The sequence below is a fragment of the Centroberyx affinis genome, unplaced genomic scaffold (assembly GCF_046629955.1).
Source record: "Centroberyx affinis isolate AG114_WGS23_722 - 3 ecotype Tasmania unplaced genomic scaffold, CSIRO-AGI_Caff_v1 ptg000302l_1, whole genome shotgun sequence".
Taxonomy (NCBI): domain Eukaryota; kingdom Metazoa; phylum Chordata; class Actinopteri; order Beryciformes; family Berycidae; genus Centroberyx; species Centroberyx affinis.
This window is the reverse complement of record NW_027278980.1, coordinates 305,075-324,327: the sequence shown is the minus strand read 5'-3', so window position 1 is coordinate 324,327 and position 19,253 is coordinate 305,075. Positions and strand designations below refer to the sequence as shown.

Genomic DNA, 19,253 nt, shown 5'->3' with positions numbered 1-19,253 from the left:
TTTAAAGTAGCCGCCCTTTGCCTTGATGGAAAGGCAAAGGCCTTGGAAAGAAATTCATACATAGGCATCAACTTCACTATTTATATTTGCCTGAGAAACAAATTTCAAGCATTTAAAATGGCTTTAAGAGAATGAAAAACATTCAGTACATTCTATCAGGTGGGTCCAAACTTTTGACTGGTAGTGTAGAAGAGTTCCTGTGTGTAAAACCTTGCTATAAGTCGTTTACAGAGAGTGAAGAGGTTGGATTGACGCAAACACTGTAATGAATGATTAATAAATGTCTCAGTGGTGAAAACAGAAAGTGTTGCGAGTCGTGTTGAAACATTTCCAACAACAACCAGTCACACTGATGATGAAAGCTACAAACTGTCTACTGGAGCACTAAGGTGATACTCCGCTGATGACTGAATGGGACACTGTGCGTTTTGAGTGCTGCCATCAGTCTGTGACTCTTGACACTGACTGGGATTAAATTCCAAATTTGGCCAGCAGGGACCTGGGAAGGACGATCTGAAGGGGAAATGAGAACATTTTGCTGAGAGCTGCTGCATCTTCTAGGAGGCAGAGAGGCTCTAAAGTCTAAATTCGACATGATTAAAAAACAGAAAGAGCAATTTGTTTTCTCACTTGTACCCAGAACTACTCCTGGGTCGAGATCTCTGCTATCCACATGGGGCTGGTACCTACTGATTACGGCTTAACCTTGGGCAATGAGACAACAGATTTAAAGTAAACAGACAGTGACACCTAGTGGGCGAATAGAGAAATGGCACCTTTCTCTACACATCTACGCATAAGGGAAATGTCACGTCTCTATATTCAAAGAACTCGTTTCACAAATGGAAAAATATTACATCAAGCAGTTATACTGGACCTGATTCAGATACTGCAAATGCTGCATGCAATCCAGTCCAGGACTATACAAACAGGCAGAAGCTAACAGGAGAAAAAGCAGAGAAATAGGAATCCCCATCATCATCCAGGAGGAAAAAAAACAAACTAAAATCACATCCCTGTTTAGACTTTAAAGCATATTTTACATTACAAAAACTGAGAATGTTCAGGAGTCAGTTCTGAACTTCACTGACAGAGTGGCTCCACCCAGGCACAGAAAAAAAGAAACAACTTTGTTTTTCTAATCTTTAATATCACAAAATAGTCATAATAAACCAAATTACGCACAGTGACAAAAATTATTTTAAAAAATGAATGCAATTTGCAAATACTTCCCCAAAGCACTGAGCAAAAAAATCATACTTCTGGCCAATAAGATACATTATACCAAGGCATAAAATAACCTTAAAATTTTAAAATATGAGCATTGGGTTTAAAAAATAATCTCTAAATTTCAAATATTCTTCCTGTGTGCATCTCATTAACCAATACAGGTCTGCAATGTTGGCAAACTCACATCTGAAGAGTATTACAGGTCAATCAACTGGACTGATATTTGATTCACTGTGCCAGTCCATTACTTACCATGTTGTATTAAGTCTGGGATACACACTTTGCTCAGAAAATCATCACATTTAACAACTGGTGTTAAAGGCATAATGATGTGAGTGAAGCTCAACTGAAACACACAGACAGCAGGTGAAAACAAGAGTGGCACATGAACAGATGCTGCTAGTAAACATCGATTACATTCAAATTGCAGGGCAAAATACAAAGACATGGAGTCACAATGGGGATGGGACTTGATGCAGAAATTAAGATCGCTCTAATTAACATGATTTACTATCAGAAAGTTTCCCATGTGGAATAACATAAATATTTTCTGATTATTATGTGAATTTCAAACCCTTATCTGCACGTTCCATAAGTGAACTGAAATACCAAAGATCTTCTCTGCATTTCATATTGTTTGCACAACTTCAAATAAAAAGAAAGAAAAAAGAACACAAGTTGATGATGTCTAGTAGTGAAGTTTCCATCTGGAATGACTAAGTCTACAGATCATTTAGAGAACTATAACGTAGACAAATGAACAGTAGAAAAAATCTGCATTTACATAACACCACTGGGTATTCTCTACTTGTGTGACTAAGACACAGCTGGGTCACTAAATAAACAGTGCTGCCATCATGTGAAAACCTCATAACCTAAATTTCCATGTTTTTCCATTATTTTCTAATCGTTTTCACGGTCCTACATGTGCTGAACATATTTCATGACACCAGGGCAAACGAAACCAATTAATAATCCGACGTGTGGTTTCAAAAACGCACAGATGCCGATAACTAAATCATGTATTTTTTTCCTGAATCTTTGAAAAGCTGACTTCTTAGATATACAGGAGATCAAATGTTTTCACGCAAAAGCGGCGATAGACAATCAGCAATTCAGGAGATGTGGAGACAGACTTGCTGTTTCCTGTTCCCATCGTGGATTTCGGGGTTTAAGGTTCTGTGCTGCAGTAGCTTTTTACTGCAAAAAAAGCCAAATATTACCACAACCTATTTTGTCTTAAAGTCTTTGTATAAGAAAGCGTATTTATACAGAAGGCTGCTTGGAAAAAACAAAAATAACAAAACAGTAAGGTTGAACTTTGCTAATCTGAGCCAACGGGAAAGGAGGTAGTTTCTATTTATCATGTTATTAAATTTGGATTACTGGTATAAACTGAATTAACTGTTTCAAAACTGATTCAAAAAGTGGATGTAGTCCCCCTGCAGTCTATTTTGGAGGTTAAAATTCTGCTCATTTGGTGAGGAAATCTAAACAATTGTGCAAAATGAATAGAATATCATTTTGGTTTTTTTCCTGCATTTTTCGCTAATTATACCCAGATAACAGGTCGGTTCAGAATTCAGAGGTTCGGATAAACAAAGTTCTACTGTACCATCCTAAAATATCCCAATATATGCTGGTATCCCAAAAGGCATTGCGACTGTCCTCTATTGCACATGCTCCCCTCCGAGGACATCAAGCGTTATGAGCTTAGCTGGTGGAGGGGAGACGAGAGGGAGAGAGAGACAGAGACAGAGACAGAGAGAGAGAGAGAGAGAGAGAGAGAGAGAGAGAGAGAGAGAGAGAGAGAGAGAGAGAGAGAGAGAGAGAGAGAGAGAGAGAGAGAGAGAGAGAGAGAGAGAGAGAGAGAGAGAGAGAGAGAAATGTGGAGAAGATAGGAAAGAAGCAGTTTGTGCGTGCGTCTATGTGTGTTGCAACATAGAAGCATTACAAAAGCTGAACACTGGAATCTGTTTGAGCTCGTAGCTGCAAGTGCTTCACCAGACAACTGTGGAAGTCCTCGTCTTCCTTCGCTCTAGAAAAATCCCCACCGATCTCCTTCTTATCACGTAACACTGTCGATGACAAAATGCCACAAAAAAAACTGTATGGCTGTTCAGAGCATCTGCGTATACAGGCATTAGCATCACTCTATAAAAAAAGGGAGCAGGTTTGGTAAGTAGGTGAGAATAAGTATGAAAATGAGCAGTCCTTTTAGGCCTTTTTAGCTCCAGAGAAAAAGAAGGAGTTTGTCTGAAAAGATGCCCAAAACAGTTCGGAGGTCCCCAGTACAGAGAGGGCAATCCCTCTTTCTTAGTAAGCAGTCAGAATGATGTGTGTGTGGTTTCACTGTTCCCATATATAAACTGCCAAGCGTTGTGAGATGAGTAAGAGGGGCAAAGTCTATGATTCAGGCGGCAAAATCATTGATCATACTGTGCCCAATTCGTCCGAGGGTCAGGGTCAAAAGTGAAGTGATAAGAAGTCGCCAAACCTCCACTGTGGTCCGCCTTACCAGCCACACTTTACCAGTACATGACACGACAGCTTTCCCATACTCACCGTGTGTCAGCAGGATGACTCAAGGGCATAGTGGGAAGATCATTCTCCCTAGATAAATCCTGTCCAGAGAGCTTGAAAGGTCAAATAATTGGATTCAGGGGCCACATGAAGCCAGGCGCCCCTCTCTCTCTCTCTCAGTAGTTCTGCCTTGACACACGTAGGCTCGACAAGACGTCAATCCAGGTTAAAGTGATTAGTCAGCACAGAGTCAAGACTCAAAAAGCAAAGAGCTTGGGTTAAATGGCAGGGATATGCTATTTCAAGCCTTATAACACACTGAAGAATACATGGGTTTTGCAGAATTGTGCTGTACAGCGTGTCAAAGAGCTGCTCGATGCACTTGTTTGAATCCCATGAAATTCTGGTCTCTTCAGTCTGTCTTTCCAATGTTAGAAGTCCTAAAGAGTTACCAGTCTGACTTCTTGCTCTCTCTGGTTCAAGTCTAGAGGAAGAAGAGTGCGGGGTCACAGCAGAAGTCGGGTTATAAAATGATGCTGCTGACATCGTTGGAAAGTATGCAGTAGGGCAGTGTTTAACCGTGTGTCAGGACACAAAATAAGCCACAGGCTTGTTTCTGGGTTAGGCCAGCACACAACAAGAGTATTGGTATGTTTTAATGAGCCTGGGTCCCCTGTTAATTCATTTGGGTCCCAGGCTGAAAAGTTAAGAACCTTTGATGCAGGGTGATGGTTGTGGTGTTGCAGCTCTTGTTTCGGGTCATGATAGGGGTCGTATCGTAGGTAACAGTGGTGACGGCTGAAGCGGGGCTATAGCTTGATGTTGCTGAAGTCCTGGGACAGGCTCTGCAGGTAAGCATCGTGGATGGCACTGAGGAAGGCTGGGTCATTCTGGACAGGAAGAGGTAAAGAAGGAAGAGAGGAATGAATGATCGCACAGAAAATGTTAATGTGAGTCTGTGTGCATCAAGCAGACTGATCTTTAAAATGATTTTTCATGAAATTGACAGCCTTTTCACAGGATGTTTTTGTATGAAACACCCATGAAATTAAACTGTTTATTACATTAGACGGCTTAACTGAATACTCAATTATGATTGGCCAATGAAGGCATTACGAGGTCTGTTATTTCTGAGAGACCGCTGTTTCACATCTTATCATATCACTCCTCGGTCAAGAAGTCTGGTCGAGTTTGTCGATTTCTAATCAAATTAACTAATGACACTTTGTGCCAAAAAAAAAATCTCCTTGGTTACAGCAGACAGACAGCTAGGTTAGAAACATGGAAGATTTCTCCAATATTACTTTTAATTTATTCGGAGAGCACAAAACTTTTGATTGCTGGTTCGATGATGAACGGCAATCTTACCAAAATTGTTTGCGTTGCTATGGTTACAGTTCAGCTTCAGTATAGCCCATGGATGGTAGTTACAGACGTTTCTATGGTTACAGCTCTGGAGTACTTTGGTAATGTACAGCGAGCCGAGCCCTTGATCTGGGCTTATTTTGCAATAATGACCAGCTTGCTGTATCCCTTACTTAGATCCTTACGGTTTGTGTGTCTTTTTATGCCTTTGTGTGTGTGTGTGTACCTTAATGAGGTGTATCAGAGTGTCTTGTAGCTGCGTCTTGCTGCAGGGTGTTTGGGGGGGCTCGACACCACCCGTAGAACTGGATGAGGGGTCGGAGGGGGAAGGAGGGACCACTGATGATGTTGCTGCTGCTGCTGATGTTTTATTAACAGAATGCTGGAAGGCGCTGGGGGAGAGAAGCACAGACATCGCCGCCCCCGAAAGGCCTGGACCCGCCCCAGGAACAGCAAGACCTGGATTCATGGGGACAGCCTGAGAAAAGGAAAGGAGAGACAGCGGGAGAGAGAAGGGGAAAGACATACATGAGAACAAACAACAAACTATATTTTCATTTAATTTAATCTGGTAAATATATGTGAGAGGTTGAGACTAATTAAGGTATAACAGCAAACAGCTGCTGAGATAACCCTCCAACTCACAGGCATTGGTTTGATCAGGTTTGGGGCCTGAGAAAACACATCCACCTCCTTTCCCTGCTGGAGAAGGGGGTTCCCCATTGGCTCCTGGAAGCTCTGGGGCGGGACCAATGTGCTGGGCAGGAAGTTGGGAGCGAGGATGGGCTTGTGGATGTCCGAGTTCACTGCCGGTTTGAGCGTGCCGAGTATCTCCTGTCCCAAGTAGGCTGTCGGGGTTGATGACGGTGCCCCGGGACCAGGGGGAGCAGCGCGAGTTTCTGACCCAGCCGGAGGCACCATGAGTGGGGAGACGGAGCACCGGGGATGGGGTTCCGACCGGGGGCCTACTGACTGGAAAACGGGGCTGGGGTGGAGTGCGTAGGAGGCCGGGGCTGGGAGCAGGCCGGGGGCAAGGTGGCGCTGGTTGGCCCCGGGGTCTGGTGCTGTGAGGTGGGGAGGGAGGAGAGGGTCCAGATGGGCTGGAGTGGGATAAGGCTGGCTCTGGTGCGGTGGTGCTGTGGCGCTCTGGGCGGGCATGGCGGGTAGAGAGGGGTCCTTAGGGAGGGAAGAACCAAAGAGCTCTTCAACGGTGATCTGCTTCACACCTGTATGAGAAGTCTGGTGGGGAAAAAGAGCAAACCTGTGAGCAACCAGATAAATGAATGAGAGTTTTATGTCCATGACCCAGATATAGAAGATACCCCGCAGCATCAAACTAATGAACTCCACAAATGCACTTTACCCCCTGACTCTGCACCATGATCATGATCCTAACCTGCTGCAGCACCTAGCTTACCTGTATGTTGAAATGTTACACTGTCATTCCTGTTTTGTAGTTTGCGTGTTCTTTGATGTCTTAAATGTTATCTTTGTAAAATGTCTGTAGAAGTCTGACTAAATGATCTAACATGCAAAGCAAATTCCTGTAAAAGGCTCAATAAATGGAATCTGAATCTGAAGAGCATCCCTACCTATTATTTGCAGACCTTGAATGTAGAATTTGGACAGTTCATTCAGTGTGTGTTTGCACGTGTGTGTGTACCTTCTCAGGCTGTGGTGCACTGTGGGCATGCTCAGTAGCGTTGACAGCCAGTTTCACACTTGGCTCCGTAGAAGCGGACACATCCGTGTCACCTGTCTGACTCTGAATGACACAAACACACACACACATAGCCGGAAATATGACTTTCTAGGTTTCAAAAATAGTCCCAATCCAAAACAGAATGACAGTGAATGATTTAGAAGGATGAAAAGGTTGACGAACAGCAGGAGTTAGGCAATTGGAAATGGAATGAAGTAAGACTCCACCTCTGGGTGCTTAAACGCACACACACACACACACACACTGAACTGGAATAATCCAGGATTTAATAACACTCTAATCTCAGATATGTCTGTGTGTGTGACTCATGAATCTGTGCATGCGTTTGAGTCAGAGCCATGAATGTGCGTAAGTATTTCAGTCAGTGAGAGGGAGGTATGCGTGGGATAAAAAACATCCAAAATCTACTCTTCAGTCTCTGTTGCCTCATGGGTTTGCTGTGTGTTTGCTCACACTTTATATGAACTCATAGCTTTGATAAATGGGTTGCTCCAAAGCCTTAGATTCTGGTGTGTTGGTCTAGAAGAAAAAAAAAGACGACTGGACAGCCATGGTGCTGTAAGGTGTTTTGGATAAAAGCATCCACCAAATGGCATTTGTCATTCTCTGAATTTTCAATTATCTGGTAAAACTCCAATTCCACAAACATAATCAGACATTCAAATCATGACTTAAAACACATCTGTTCATCCAAGAGTACAACCAACAAGTTATATGTGTGTGTGTGTGTCTGTGTGTGTATGTGGCCTTCTTACTCTGTGGTATTCTTCCTTGGCTTTGCTGAGGAGTTCCAGGATGTCGATGGGGCGCGGCTCTGCGACACCATTGGTCCTCCCTGACCCTGCCCTCTCTGGAGATTCCCTCTGGGCGTGGTCTGCTTCCTGCTTCACAATCCTGGGGGAGAGGAAGGACGACACATGTAGTGAGGGGGTGGGGGTTATAGATTGTCCTACACACACCACCTCAAAAATTAAAGTCAACATTAATTTTGTATTTTGTAACTGTTGTTTCTTGTGCCATATGTGTATCCCAATACTCTTTGTGATGGGAAATAGAGCTGCTTGTGATGCACAACAAATTTTAGATGAGATGACATTAAAGTACTGTCCTATCTTATCCGAACAGAAATGTACAGACACACACACACACACACACACACACACACTCCTGCTACTTACTTGACCATCAGCTGAGCGATGCGCTGGCAATCCTTCTTGTCATAAAACCAGATACTGTAGATGCCCACTGCAAGAAAAACACAAAGACAAATACTGTACATGATCAGGCTTTACAATTATGGTTAAAGTTAAATTATAATTTTTTTTTATTTATACAGCCCACTAAATAATTTTTTGTTTTGGGGTGCCATAATGCATGAAGCTGGTGATATCTGCCGATTTAGTTTTCAAACAATCAAGATTTAATGCTGCCAAGCACCAAAAGCATGTTAGTGAACTACAATGACCATAATTCATTGCAGCGTGACGAAGTGCATCTTGTGTCTGTGTGACACAAACTGAATGGAGAGTTTGAAACACAGGCTCGATAATCAGACGGAAGTATAATTGTCAGCTCATGTTGCAATGCCATTAGCTTACACTAGATTGAGAGACTTAAGTGCCTGAAAAAATATGAGTTAATGGGCTTGCTAAATGAAACGTCAATAACAAGTCATCAATAATCCCCCTCCCTTCCCGCTGACAACCTGTTGGAAACACTGCAATGATTTGAGAATCAAAATGATCTCACTGTATGCCAGCACTTTTCAATAAAACAACATAATAATAGCTTGTGACAATAACAATGTCACAACAATGGGGCGGCTGTGGCTCAGGAGGTAGAGCGGGTCGTCCACTAATCAGAAGGTCGGTGGTTCGATCCCCGGCTCCTCCAGTTCGCATGTCAAAGTGTCCTTGGGCAAGATACTGAACCCCAAATTGCTCCTGATGGTTGTGCCAGCACCCTGCGTGGTAGCTTGCTTGGTGTGTGAATGGGTGAATGTAGGCATTGTAAAGCGCTTTGGATAAAAGCGCTATATTAATGTGACAGTATTACATTGCATGTAGTGATGTGTGTGGATGTGATGAAATACTGCCAGACCTTCAAGAGGCTGAGGTAACCTAGCAACCTGAGTGTTTGCCTCCCTGCTGCATCTACCAAGGGGAATCTGGAGGGGTGTAAACAGGAGTGTGTGCAGCGTTTCCCACAGTGCTTTTAGCCAAGGTGGGCCACATTAGCAAGAACTGCCGGCCACCTTGGGTGAGAAATTCCCACAATATTTCACTTCATGAATTTCAGTTGGAGCAAACTGGCAACTGATTTTCAGAGTTGGATATAGTAATTAACTGCAACGTCTCCAGGTAAAAAAGTGTCACTACAGAAGTAGAGAGGAGCATTAATGAAGCGAGCAGCAGGATGGCCAGGCCCACATTGTTTTTTTTTTATGTAATGTTAGTATATCAGACTACATCGGTATATCACTATCAGACCACCTGAGCAATGATCTTACACAAGTCTATTGTTAATGTTTCTAATTAACATCGTTGTAACTGCACATTTATATTAAGGACTTTCTACTCTTCTAACACCAACCTTCTAACCTGCTCCATCTCTCCTTCCTTTCCTCCTTCTCTCTTCCTAGCTCATAGTAGAGGGAGGAGTCTGAGGACTATGTAGAAGACACAGCTCTCTCTCAGAGGATCAGAAGCCTGGGACCTACACACCAACGACCACACCTTAACAGGAAAGCGATGACAACAACACATAGGCAGCCTCTTCCAATACACACTGACGAATCAACTTCTGAGAAGCCAAGGAGGCTTAGCCAGTAAGTTGTGTGACTGTGTCTACACAGATGAAGAGCAGAAACGGAATGAGGAAAACTCAAGCAAGGGAACTAGACAAGCAATCAAAACCAACAGCTGGAATAAAAACCAGGAGGGACACCATCAGAGAGAAGTTATACCACCAATCTTTCTGAGGGGATTGTCAGCGCTGCCAATGCTAGGATGCCCCTCTAACACAACCTGAAGAATATCGTCAAACATTTTTTTTTTTTTTAAATCGCTGTTGTACCCTGTTTTATCTGCCTGTGAATCAAACCACCCTGAGGAATTAAAATGATAACACCTTTTGGACTGAACTGAGGCTGCTGGAGACCGGTAACCAGACAAACTGAGCCGGCCTGGACACCGATGAGGAAGTACATCATGCCTACCATACCAGCCAGACTGATGTGCAAACCATGTCCAAAGGGGGAACAGTCTACTTTGACACTGTCCCTGGCCATGTTACTTTTTCTGATTAGCAAACAACTGGGAAAGCAATCCCATTATTCCTTATTCCTTGCCTTGATGAAACTCCTGTTCAGACTGCTAATCGATTACCTCGGTGGCAGCGCTGTCAACTACTTTCTGAAGATCTGAGGAATTTCATCACTCCTTACTGAGGAAATAAATTGTCTCCCATTGTCCAACTCTTCTCATGAACTCAGAGAAATTTGATTGAAGCATTGACACCTAGCTGCATAGACCGAAGCAGCAAAAACACAATTTTAAAAATAAAGACAACGGGTCAAGAGGTAGTCGGATTCAGCAATCAAAACCAACAGTTTTTTTTTTTTACCCTTGCCCCAATGCAGAATGACCCAAACTGGGGCCCAACCAAGCTAAAACTGCTGTAGTCTGGTTGGCCTGTGTGAGGTCATGGGTGGAAGAGACTATTCAGAAGACGTCTTCTTGCTTAATGTGACTCCACAACCCCAAAATGACTTCGGGCAAAAGGGCAGAGAAGTGTTTCAGAGGACCCTGGGGAGGTGTCTGTTCAGCGTTTTCAGAGGTACTGTGGTGTGTGACAACAGTGTGTGTGTGTGTGTGTTTTAGTGAACTTCAACCTCTATGAAGGCGCCTGCTCAGTGCTTTCAGAGATCCACGTAGCCTAGTGGGTGTGTGTGTTTGTGAGAGAGTAGTGTGTCCTCTAGAAACCGTGTATCCTCTAAAATGAACCAATTCAGTAATTAAGACACACTGGCTGATATTCCCATTGACATTAATGGGTTTTTTTTTAAATATTTTACATGACATTTGTAATGGTCAGGTGTTGTCACAGGGCCATGAAGCATTTTCTATGGGTAAGAGTAAGAGACAATGCCAACTGTCCATTACAGTAAAATAATCATTGCACAATTGGATATACAAGGTTTTTACAGGACACCAGTGGTATGCAGCATGTGGTTTATGTTTGATTACTTGGTTCTGCAGGCAGACAGCTCCCTTGTCTAAACAATAACTCTAGGAACATTATGTTTATGATTGCAAAAGACATTATTTTAACAGGATATTACTTTGAACTGCGTCACAATTCCTTGTACCTTGTCATCAAAGGATCTGGACACAATCACTTTTTGCTCTGAACTACAGCGAGGTACTTAAACACACAGAAGCACAGCACACACAGAGCTTTAACCCAACAATTTCTTAATAACATTTTCGTCTTTCTTAAGTATCATGATAGGATTGAAAAAACAAACAGGCAGTGCTTAAAACAAAACCGGACCCAAAATAGCAGTGAACGTGCATCACCTATAATCAACGCTCACACAGTGTTCCTCACTGCTGCCAGAGGAATAGTGAACATTGTTTCTGGTACTGCTCACTGTCAGCTATGTATCTGTCCCTCCTTGAATGTACAATTCAGTCAGCAGCATCTTCTTCAGGCATTTGATTTAACTTTTACTATGTGTGAAGCTGCTCTAGTGTCTGGCAAAGTAATTCATCCAGGAGGTGTTTTTTTTTTTTCATATTTGTAAGCATATCTGACACCTAAATCTGATGACAAACTACACTATAGCAAAAATTCATGGCTTGCATTCCAGTAGGGACTAGAAAGCTCTACGTTACTTCTGACAGAACCTCGACTTGGTGTTGTGGGAAGAAGCTGCCTGTACTTAAGCTCCCCGAAGAGTAGTTGTCTCAACTTTTTGAATCCCGTTCTACACTTAACAGATGCATATTTCCAGGGCACACCTCCGAATTGTCTGGAAATGCCACAAACACAAGGAAACAACAAAATATAAACAGCTGTAGAAAGAACCAAAACCTAATTGTGTTAACTGAGGGGGGATAAGTATGACTACTAGAGGATTTTACTTTTATGGAAACACTGAAATACTAAAAATATTGTGTCCCAGACATCAGAAAACAATATCCAAGTACACCTGATTTCAATCCCCGTTTGCACATGGACACGTGGACATGTGTCCACACTCTGTTTGACATCTACTGTTTTATCTATCTATGTTTATCCATCTGTGTAAAAACATCTATAATATCTATTCTACAAGCTACTCACAGTTGGCATTCCTGTAGAGCAGGAAGGGATCCTGCAGCTGGAACTCCAGGTCTTTGTTGATTGGCTCCACCAGGTTCTCCGTACTCAGCCGGTTCATGATGGTGAAGCCATGGTGAGGGGAGGCAGACCTAAAATGACAAAGATTATATGGGCTGTAATATATTACTCTGGAAGTACAAAATATTACCATCACCTCCCTGATACTGCTTTATACCACGAGCAATTATTTGCAGGTGAAAGAAATATTTTTCTTTCACCTGCCTGTTCCCCTTGATCTACATCTGCCCTTCATGACTGGAGATATTTCAATAGGTGAAATCAACAGGCGATGATGGCTTACACCTGGATTAACCTGGCTGGTCATTCTACTCCATGAAAAGTGGTCAAACTGTTTTGTTCTCTCTACAGGGTATAAGCTATGAAAAGGGACGTAGATTATAATCAGTGATGTGATCTGGACAACACAAAATAACAAACCACTCAAGTCTTGATAACTCACAAGATGTGGAAGTATGTTTCAAAATTCTACATAATTTTAAGAAGGGGGAACCTGGAAGGGCTACAATACCAAATACTGTATGTGAATATGGCTATATACCAATTAGAATACCACCATTACTTACTAATAAGTGAAAAAAAAAGATTATATTTAATACTATCACATGGTGCCAAATGAAGAACCACTGAGTACAAAAAATAACCTTAGCTAATATTATTACTAAACATAACGGGGAATGTTACATGTACATTAACTGAAGAACTCCATGTTTGTTTGTTTGTTTACACTGACTGCGGCCTACACACGTGCGTGGGAATGCGTCAACTGACAGCGCAGAGCGATGTAAACAAGCTAACGATGATAACTTGTTTTAGCTTCGTAGTGTCGTCACTAAGTTCAATTGTTGAAACAATTTCTGTACCTACCTGGCATAAACAAATAAGGTGCCCTCGATTTCGGTCTTCTCCTGAAATGAAAAATATCAGTCAAGATGCGCACAACAGCAGAAAACATACGACGGGATGAACATAAAGTAGGCTAACTGTTATTAGCAAAGTAACGTAAGTTAGCGCTAGCTTGTTACATAGCAAACCAGCTACTTACACAAAAACACTTGTGTCAAAATACCGTGTTTGCTAACATCTTTGGTATCGCTGTACTTCACTAATTGCTAACATATGTGTAGACCTGTTTTGTTGTTGTTAGCGAGGGGCTAGCATTAGCATGCTACAAGGGTAACGTACTTAGATAGTTTCGACGGCTATACAACACGAAACGGACGGATTTTTGGCTGACTTACCCATTCATTCGCTTTAGAGTTGAAGTTGTAGAGTGCTACCTGACCGGTAACATCAAGTAGTTTGTTTATATATGGGTCTTGTCTCTGTAGAGCTGCTAAGCTCATGAGATGTCCAGCTTTAGCGGTCTCCATCTTGGATGTGATTGTTGCTCCCGCACGGACCGATTTCTGCGGACACTTATTTTCCACTGTCCCCGGAAAACACGACTGTCAGAAAGGTTCCCGGTAGTTTATTTATTCCGCAGAGATGAATCTAAATCGTAATTTGTGTAATTCCCAGATTGTCAGAGCGCCAATGAGCCACGAAATGTTTGTGCGAAATGAAGATCAACGAAAACCCTTCAGTATGATGACAAAAAAAAAAATCAGTTTCTTTTTCGCCTACAAGTTGAAAGCCAGCAATTGGATGAAGTATGGAGAGTGATTTGCGTTATGCTGTGTACTAAAATAGTTTTGAAGCACAAGGAAAACTACATACAGCGCTATGATTTCCATACACTACTAGAAATATATGAGGGGAATAATTTTACACGAACTGCGGGTATTTTTTTTTTTTAATTATTAGACAATATAGGCCTATGTGTTAAATAAACACCACAAGGTGGCGCAGCGATACTATTTTTAGGGGTCCAATCTGAGCACCTCAAGTAGTGTGTAGTGGTCCTCAGGAACAATCTGAGAGCATATCTGAGTTTACCACAGGTGAAGAGCTATTAAAATATTAACCATATGGGATCAGTTCAAGCGAAACAAAATCCACTTATACTAATTCAGTTAAGGTTTTACACACAGTGAGCCATTTGTTTGTAAGTGTATTCGTCAGATTTTTGAACGTGTCAATTTAAATGTCCTGTCTTTTTAGTTCTGTGTAGTCTAATCTATGAATGAAATTTGACTAACCAGGTAGTGACACAAAATATGGAATAAAACATCATCAGAACTCAAACTCTGTACAGTAAAGTGTCCTGGAAGGGCCTACAAACAGGCTGTAGACATTTGGAGAGAATAATTTGGAGCTCAAATTTACAAACCTAATTCATATTAAACACTAATTTCTCCCTGATCAGTTATTGGGGTTGAATTGGGCCAGTTGAGCTGCAGCTGCCTGCCTCACCTGCCTCTGTTGAGGGAACATTGGAGCAGGGATTATAATTGGAGGATTACCTGCTACTGTGAAACTGTTATCCTCTATAGGCACAGGTAATCCAATCACTGGTAACCTTCCAACACAGCTCCGACAACTCATTTCCTCTCGATTCGCCGCGGAATGAGGGCAGGGAACGGCGCTATGAGGCCCGAGAAGAGAGCCAGGTGACAGAATGCCGTTTATTATAAGGGGAAGACCCCTGAAGGGTAAGTACGCTACACCAGGACTTCAAATAGCTGTCTTTAGGTTTAAGAAGAGTAGAAGAAGACAGGGAATTGATTCTTATCCAGGCATTTCCTTGTTAACTCGTAGAGGGAAACGTGAGAGATGCCTGACTGTCATCGTCCGTGTTAAACCTGAACAATTGGCCCACTTGTCTTAATGGCCTTCTTTGCATTTCGCATTATAATGAGTTACATAGACTATAGTGCATGCTAGATAGCCATTAAAGCAGATACTGTCGATGAACTAGGAACGTGGGAAGAAATATAGATTAGGCAGCTTCAGCAGATATGGCACTTTACTGTCAAATATTTTACATCATTTCAGGGCCAACTCTATTAAAGGTACTATCTAGTTTTAAATTAAATTCAAGATGAATTGCCTCAACTTTCTGATGCTCACTAGGGGTAAGCTTTGGGAAATAAGGTACTCTACTTAGTTATATCACTTTATTAATCTGTGTATGTGTGTGTGTGTGTGTGTGTGTGTGTGTCTGAGTGCTAAACAACCCCAGCAAATCTTAATGTCACCATGCTCATATTCTTAGTATCACATGCTGCTGCTAATTTATTGCCAAACGTTAAGATAAAAAGCTGATAAAAAGGCCGATGTCTGGCTATTTCCCACTGCGTTGCATTTTAATTGACTTGCATCATTATTACTACACAGACCGGTTTATTATGTACAGGACAGCAGCAGTACATCTCTAGCAGCCAGGCTTTATAGGCTGTGTGCTGCAGCTGTCCTCTCCTCCGCTTTGTAAACGGATTACTGGATGTCCGTATTTCACCTGCAGCCTCACTGACCAGGAGGAAAAGACAGAAAAATTAAAGAAAAAAAGGCCTCTATTCAGATGATATCTATTTATATATATCTTTTTTTTTTTTTAGTGAATAAAGGCTTTTAAAGTAATAATCAGTAGGTCCTGTGTAAAAACAGACACAGTAGTCATGCCAAATAGTTTGTCACCTTCATTTCTTCCTCTTTTGGGTTGAGATGTTTTTATTTGCTCCTTAAAGTTATAGCCGATTTCTTCTCCTGAACCTGAAACCTAAAACTGCCCCCCCCCCCCAAAAAAAAAAGACCCGTAAGACCAAAAGAGAGAGAAAAAAATAATTCAGCAAAATATTTGATCATAAGTTTCTTTTAGGCAGCAATAGGCGTCTCTATACAGTTCCTATGCGAGTCCTATCCAGTACATACTCCATCCCTCCAACTTGTTTCTATCTACTCATCCCCAGCCGGAGACAATAATTGACAGCAGTGGATTGACTGCTGCTGTCAGCGCGTCCACTTGCTGTGAATCTGCTGTGAATCTGCAGGCAGGCACCCGGATGTGGCAAAAATGTTTGGCGCTTCTCTCAGGGATTGCGTCCGGAAAACATTTTATAATTCAGGTTAACAGCTCGACCTGCGCCCGTGTACGTCGAAACCTTTTTTGTTCGTGTTGTTTTTTCCGACCATGAGTTGGATTTAAAACGGATTTTTCAATGTGGATTCGAGGATGCAAGAAGCAGATGAACAGTCTGAAGGTAAAAAAGAAAAAAAAGAAAAAAGAAAAACAATCCGTTGCGTGAAGCGCCGCGGACAGTTGGAGCGCTGCTAGAGGTTTATTCTAGAGTTTGGTTTATTCTAGGGTTGGGTGCTTATTTTTTAATTATAGGGGTTGAATCGCGTCTGCCTCTTAGTTGTTTTCCTTTTTTTTTTTTTTTTTTTTTTTTAACTTATCTCAGTCCACAGCATAGGAGTTAGTCTTGTGAGCGCTTGTTGAAGATGATTGGCAATGGCAGCTGTTCTGATCAAATCCATTGGGAAATTAGTTGTGGCTAGTTCTCATTAAAGGTAGCGTGTTTTCATTGCTGTTGTCAACCATTTTTGTGACCATATGACAGTTATGGAGGATGCTGCGAGTCTGTGCGCTCTACAGGATGAATTGAGCGACGCTTGCCCAACTTTTCATGTAGATCGTATTATTATTAAGCCTCTTGTTGCTACTTAGTTATCATTCCAAACTGGTTAAAACGAGCGTTGAACTGTTTTGAAAAGCCTAAATAAAGTCGGGAACAAAAGGAGAGCGTCGTGTCAACAGATGTTCTCCAGCAACGTGCGGCAGATGCGCGACAGCTATCAGTTACTACTGGGAAAAGCTGCCAAAGCTTTGCATCCCATAATTGTCAAACGGGCTGTGATTATCGTCATTAAATAGGCTACCGGTCATTTTGCACTTAGGATGATATAATGTTATGTCATCAGACTGTGTAAGGGCGGATGAGTAGGGATATTGTCCACAAAATAAGTGCATCCTCCTTATGAAGATTAAAAGGGGAAATTGAGGGGAGGTAATACTTTTTTTCTAACCACATTTCACCATGTTTTTCTTCAACAAATCAGTCTTATCCAAGTCTATTTAAATGAACTTCACGGTATCTGCAGGAAGGCTTGGCTTTTGTGCCCCAAGCATCCATTCCTCCTTGTGCTACTTCTTCATAATATGTTTTCATTAGCTGTCAAAGGAATGGTTTACTGGTTATAGTAGCTCCTCATCCTGTGACTGTGACTGGTTGAGCAGGGGCTACATCTCTCTCCCTCTCTCTCTCTCTCCCTCTCTCTCTCAATTCAAATTCAATTCAATTCAAATCTGCTTTATTGTCAAGGATCCATGTTGCCAAAACATTTGCAAAGGATAAAGTAAAATAAGTAATGGATAATAGACAAACAATTCTACAGATTTTGCACATATAAACAATAGCATGTAAAAGCATATTAGCATATGAAAGCAATTCAATACATTCAATATAATTGAAGTCAATGTACAACAGTATAAGACATTGGGAGGGATGGGGAGCATTTCTTACAAGACAAAATTAACAAAATCATTCTCAATATTTACATCTTCTCCTCTATTAGGTGACATTTGAGTTTCTTCCTTTTCTCCCAATAACACCTCGAGCTCTTTCTCTCTCTCTCTCTCTCTCTCTCTCTCTCTCTCTCTCTGACTGAACAGGGATGATAATTTGATGATGCACTGATATCTGTTTCTCGTGTCAAGCCACCTGCATTCTCCTTGTAGAGGATCACTGCCATACGTTTATTTTTTGGGTCTTCTTGATTGGAGTTTGAGAAGTATTTTCGTTGGAAGATGTGAAAAGGTTGGCTGGCTGTGACAGTCGGTTCTGATGTGACACTGCTGTAGAGCCACAGTGAGCAGAAGAGACTGTGTCAAGGGCACTGTCCTTTTCACTGGCGGTTTGCATTGATTTTAATGACTCTCTCTCTCTCCGTCTCTCTCTCTCTCTGTCTCTCTCTCTGCCTCTCTCTCTCTGTCTCTCTCTCTCTCTGTCTCTCTCTCTCTGTCTCTCTCTCTCTCTGTCTCTCTCTCTCTCTCTGTCTCTCTCTCTCTCTGTCTCTCTCTCTGTCTCTTTCTCTCTGTCTCTCTCTCTCTCTGTCTCTCTCTCTCTGCCTCTCTGTCTCTCTCTCTCTCTGTCTCTCTCTCTCTCCGTCTCTCTCTCTCTGTCTCTCTCTCTGCCTCTCTCTCTCTGTCTCTCTCATTCATCTGCCCTGTCCTGCTCTCTCTTTCTCTCCCTTCAAACCGATCTTCTTTTCCCTCTTCTCACTTTCTTCTCAGTTTATTTCTGCCTCTTTCCCTTCTTTGTGTATCATTATCTTCAAGTTCAGCTTTTGCAGCAAGTATTAAAGCTGCGCTAGACAAGATTATTATGTAAAAACACTCCCGTCTTATGAGCCTAAATAACAAGAGGGGGCTGCAAGAGAGAAGAGCGTCCCCCCGTCCCTAATTGAGACCCCGTAGATTTGTCCTGTTTGCCGAAATTAAATTCTGGTTTCGGGTGTGTACACTTGTCCGCCCACATGAAGTGAAAAATCAAAACCTAAGAGTGAAATACAAACTCTCCTAAACAGCGAAAGCTGAGAGAAAGCTGGACTCACCAACTTTAGATCTTTCACCTCTCTCATCTCTTTGTTGTCCTTTAGTATAAAACATCACAGATCAGCTCAGTTGGTAAAAGTGAGTGTGCTGTGTGCAGTTTACTGGCATCGTGTGATTTTGAAGTTCATATTTTTCATCTCACTGCCAGTTGGAGCCGCTAATGTGCAAAGTTGCCTCGTGCCGCTTTCAAAACAACATTAGGCTATATGAAAACAAGACTGATGGGCATAACAAACAATAGTCACCATTGTAAGGTTTCGATGATGAGTTTCATAAGACAAGCATCATCAACATTGTGATCATCTTGACGTCATGATCAACGTACAGTCTTGGTCTTCCTCTCCTTACCAATATTTAGGAGGTTTAAAGCTTAAACACACACACTTCCCTCTCACTTTCTAATACTGTGTTCCAGTGATGTCGGAAAGTCAGAAATTCCATCTTCCTACT

General features: G+C 42.0%; 2 protein-coding genes across 2 annotated transcripts in view; one reads left to right on the top strand and one right to left on the bottom strand.

Moving 5' to 3' along the window:
- Window positions 1-1,186: 1,186 nt before the first annotated feature.
- Window positions 1,187-13,620, bottom strand: dcp1a (decapping mRNA 1A). Its single transcript, XM_071515077.1, has 9 exons — window positions 13,489-13,620; window positions 13,115-13,155; window positions 12,191-12,318; window positions 8,020-8,086; window positions 7,597-7,735; window positions 6,782-6,883; window positions 5,764-6,357; window positions 5,345-5,596; window positions 1,187-4,643 (listed from the first exon to the last, which is right to left on the bottom strand). The coding sequence occupies exons 1-9, from the start codon at window positions 13,618-13,620 to the stop codon at window positions 4,563-4,565; spliced, it is 1,536 nt and encodes a 511-aa protein (XP_071371178.1). The 3' UTR covers window positions 1,187-4,562.
- Window positions 13,621-14,807: 1,187 nt separating this feature from the next.
- The window catches only part of cacna1db (calcium channel, voltage-dependent, L type, alpha 1D subunit, b), a 144,004-nt gene continuing 139,558 nt past the window's right edge, over window positions 14,808-19,253 (top strand). The window contains exon 1 of the mRNA XM_071515075.1: window positions 14,808-14,841. Within this exon, the coding sequence (XP_071371176.1) occupies window positions 14,808-14,841 (34 nt within the window). The remainder of the gene's footprint in view (window positions 14,842-19,253) is intronic.

Excerpts from the sequence above, each read along its gene's own strand:
- dcp1a (XM_071515077.1), bottom strand. The coding sequence starts at position 13,620 with ATGGAGACCGCTAAAGCTGGACATCTCATGAGCTTAGCAGCTCTACAG. Across the intron at positions 6,884-7,596 it reads CCAAGGAAGAATACCACAGA|AGTCAGACAGGTGACACGGA; the intron begins GTAAGAAGGCCA and ends TGTGTCATTCAG. Across the intron at positions 6,358-6,781 it reads GTGCACCACAGCCTGAGAAG|ACTTCTCATACAGGTGTGAA; the intron begins GTACACACACAC and ends TTTCCCCACCAG.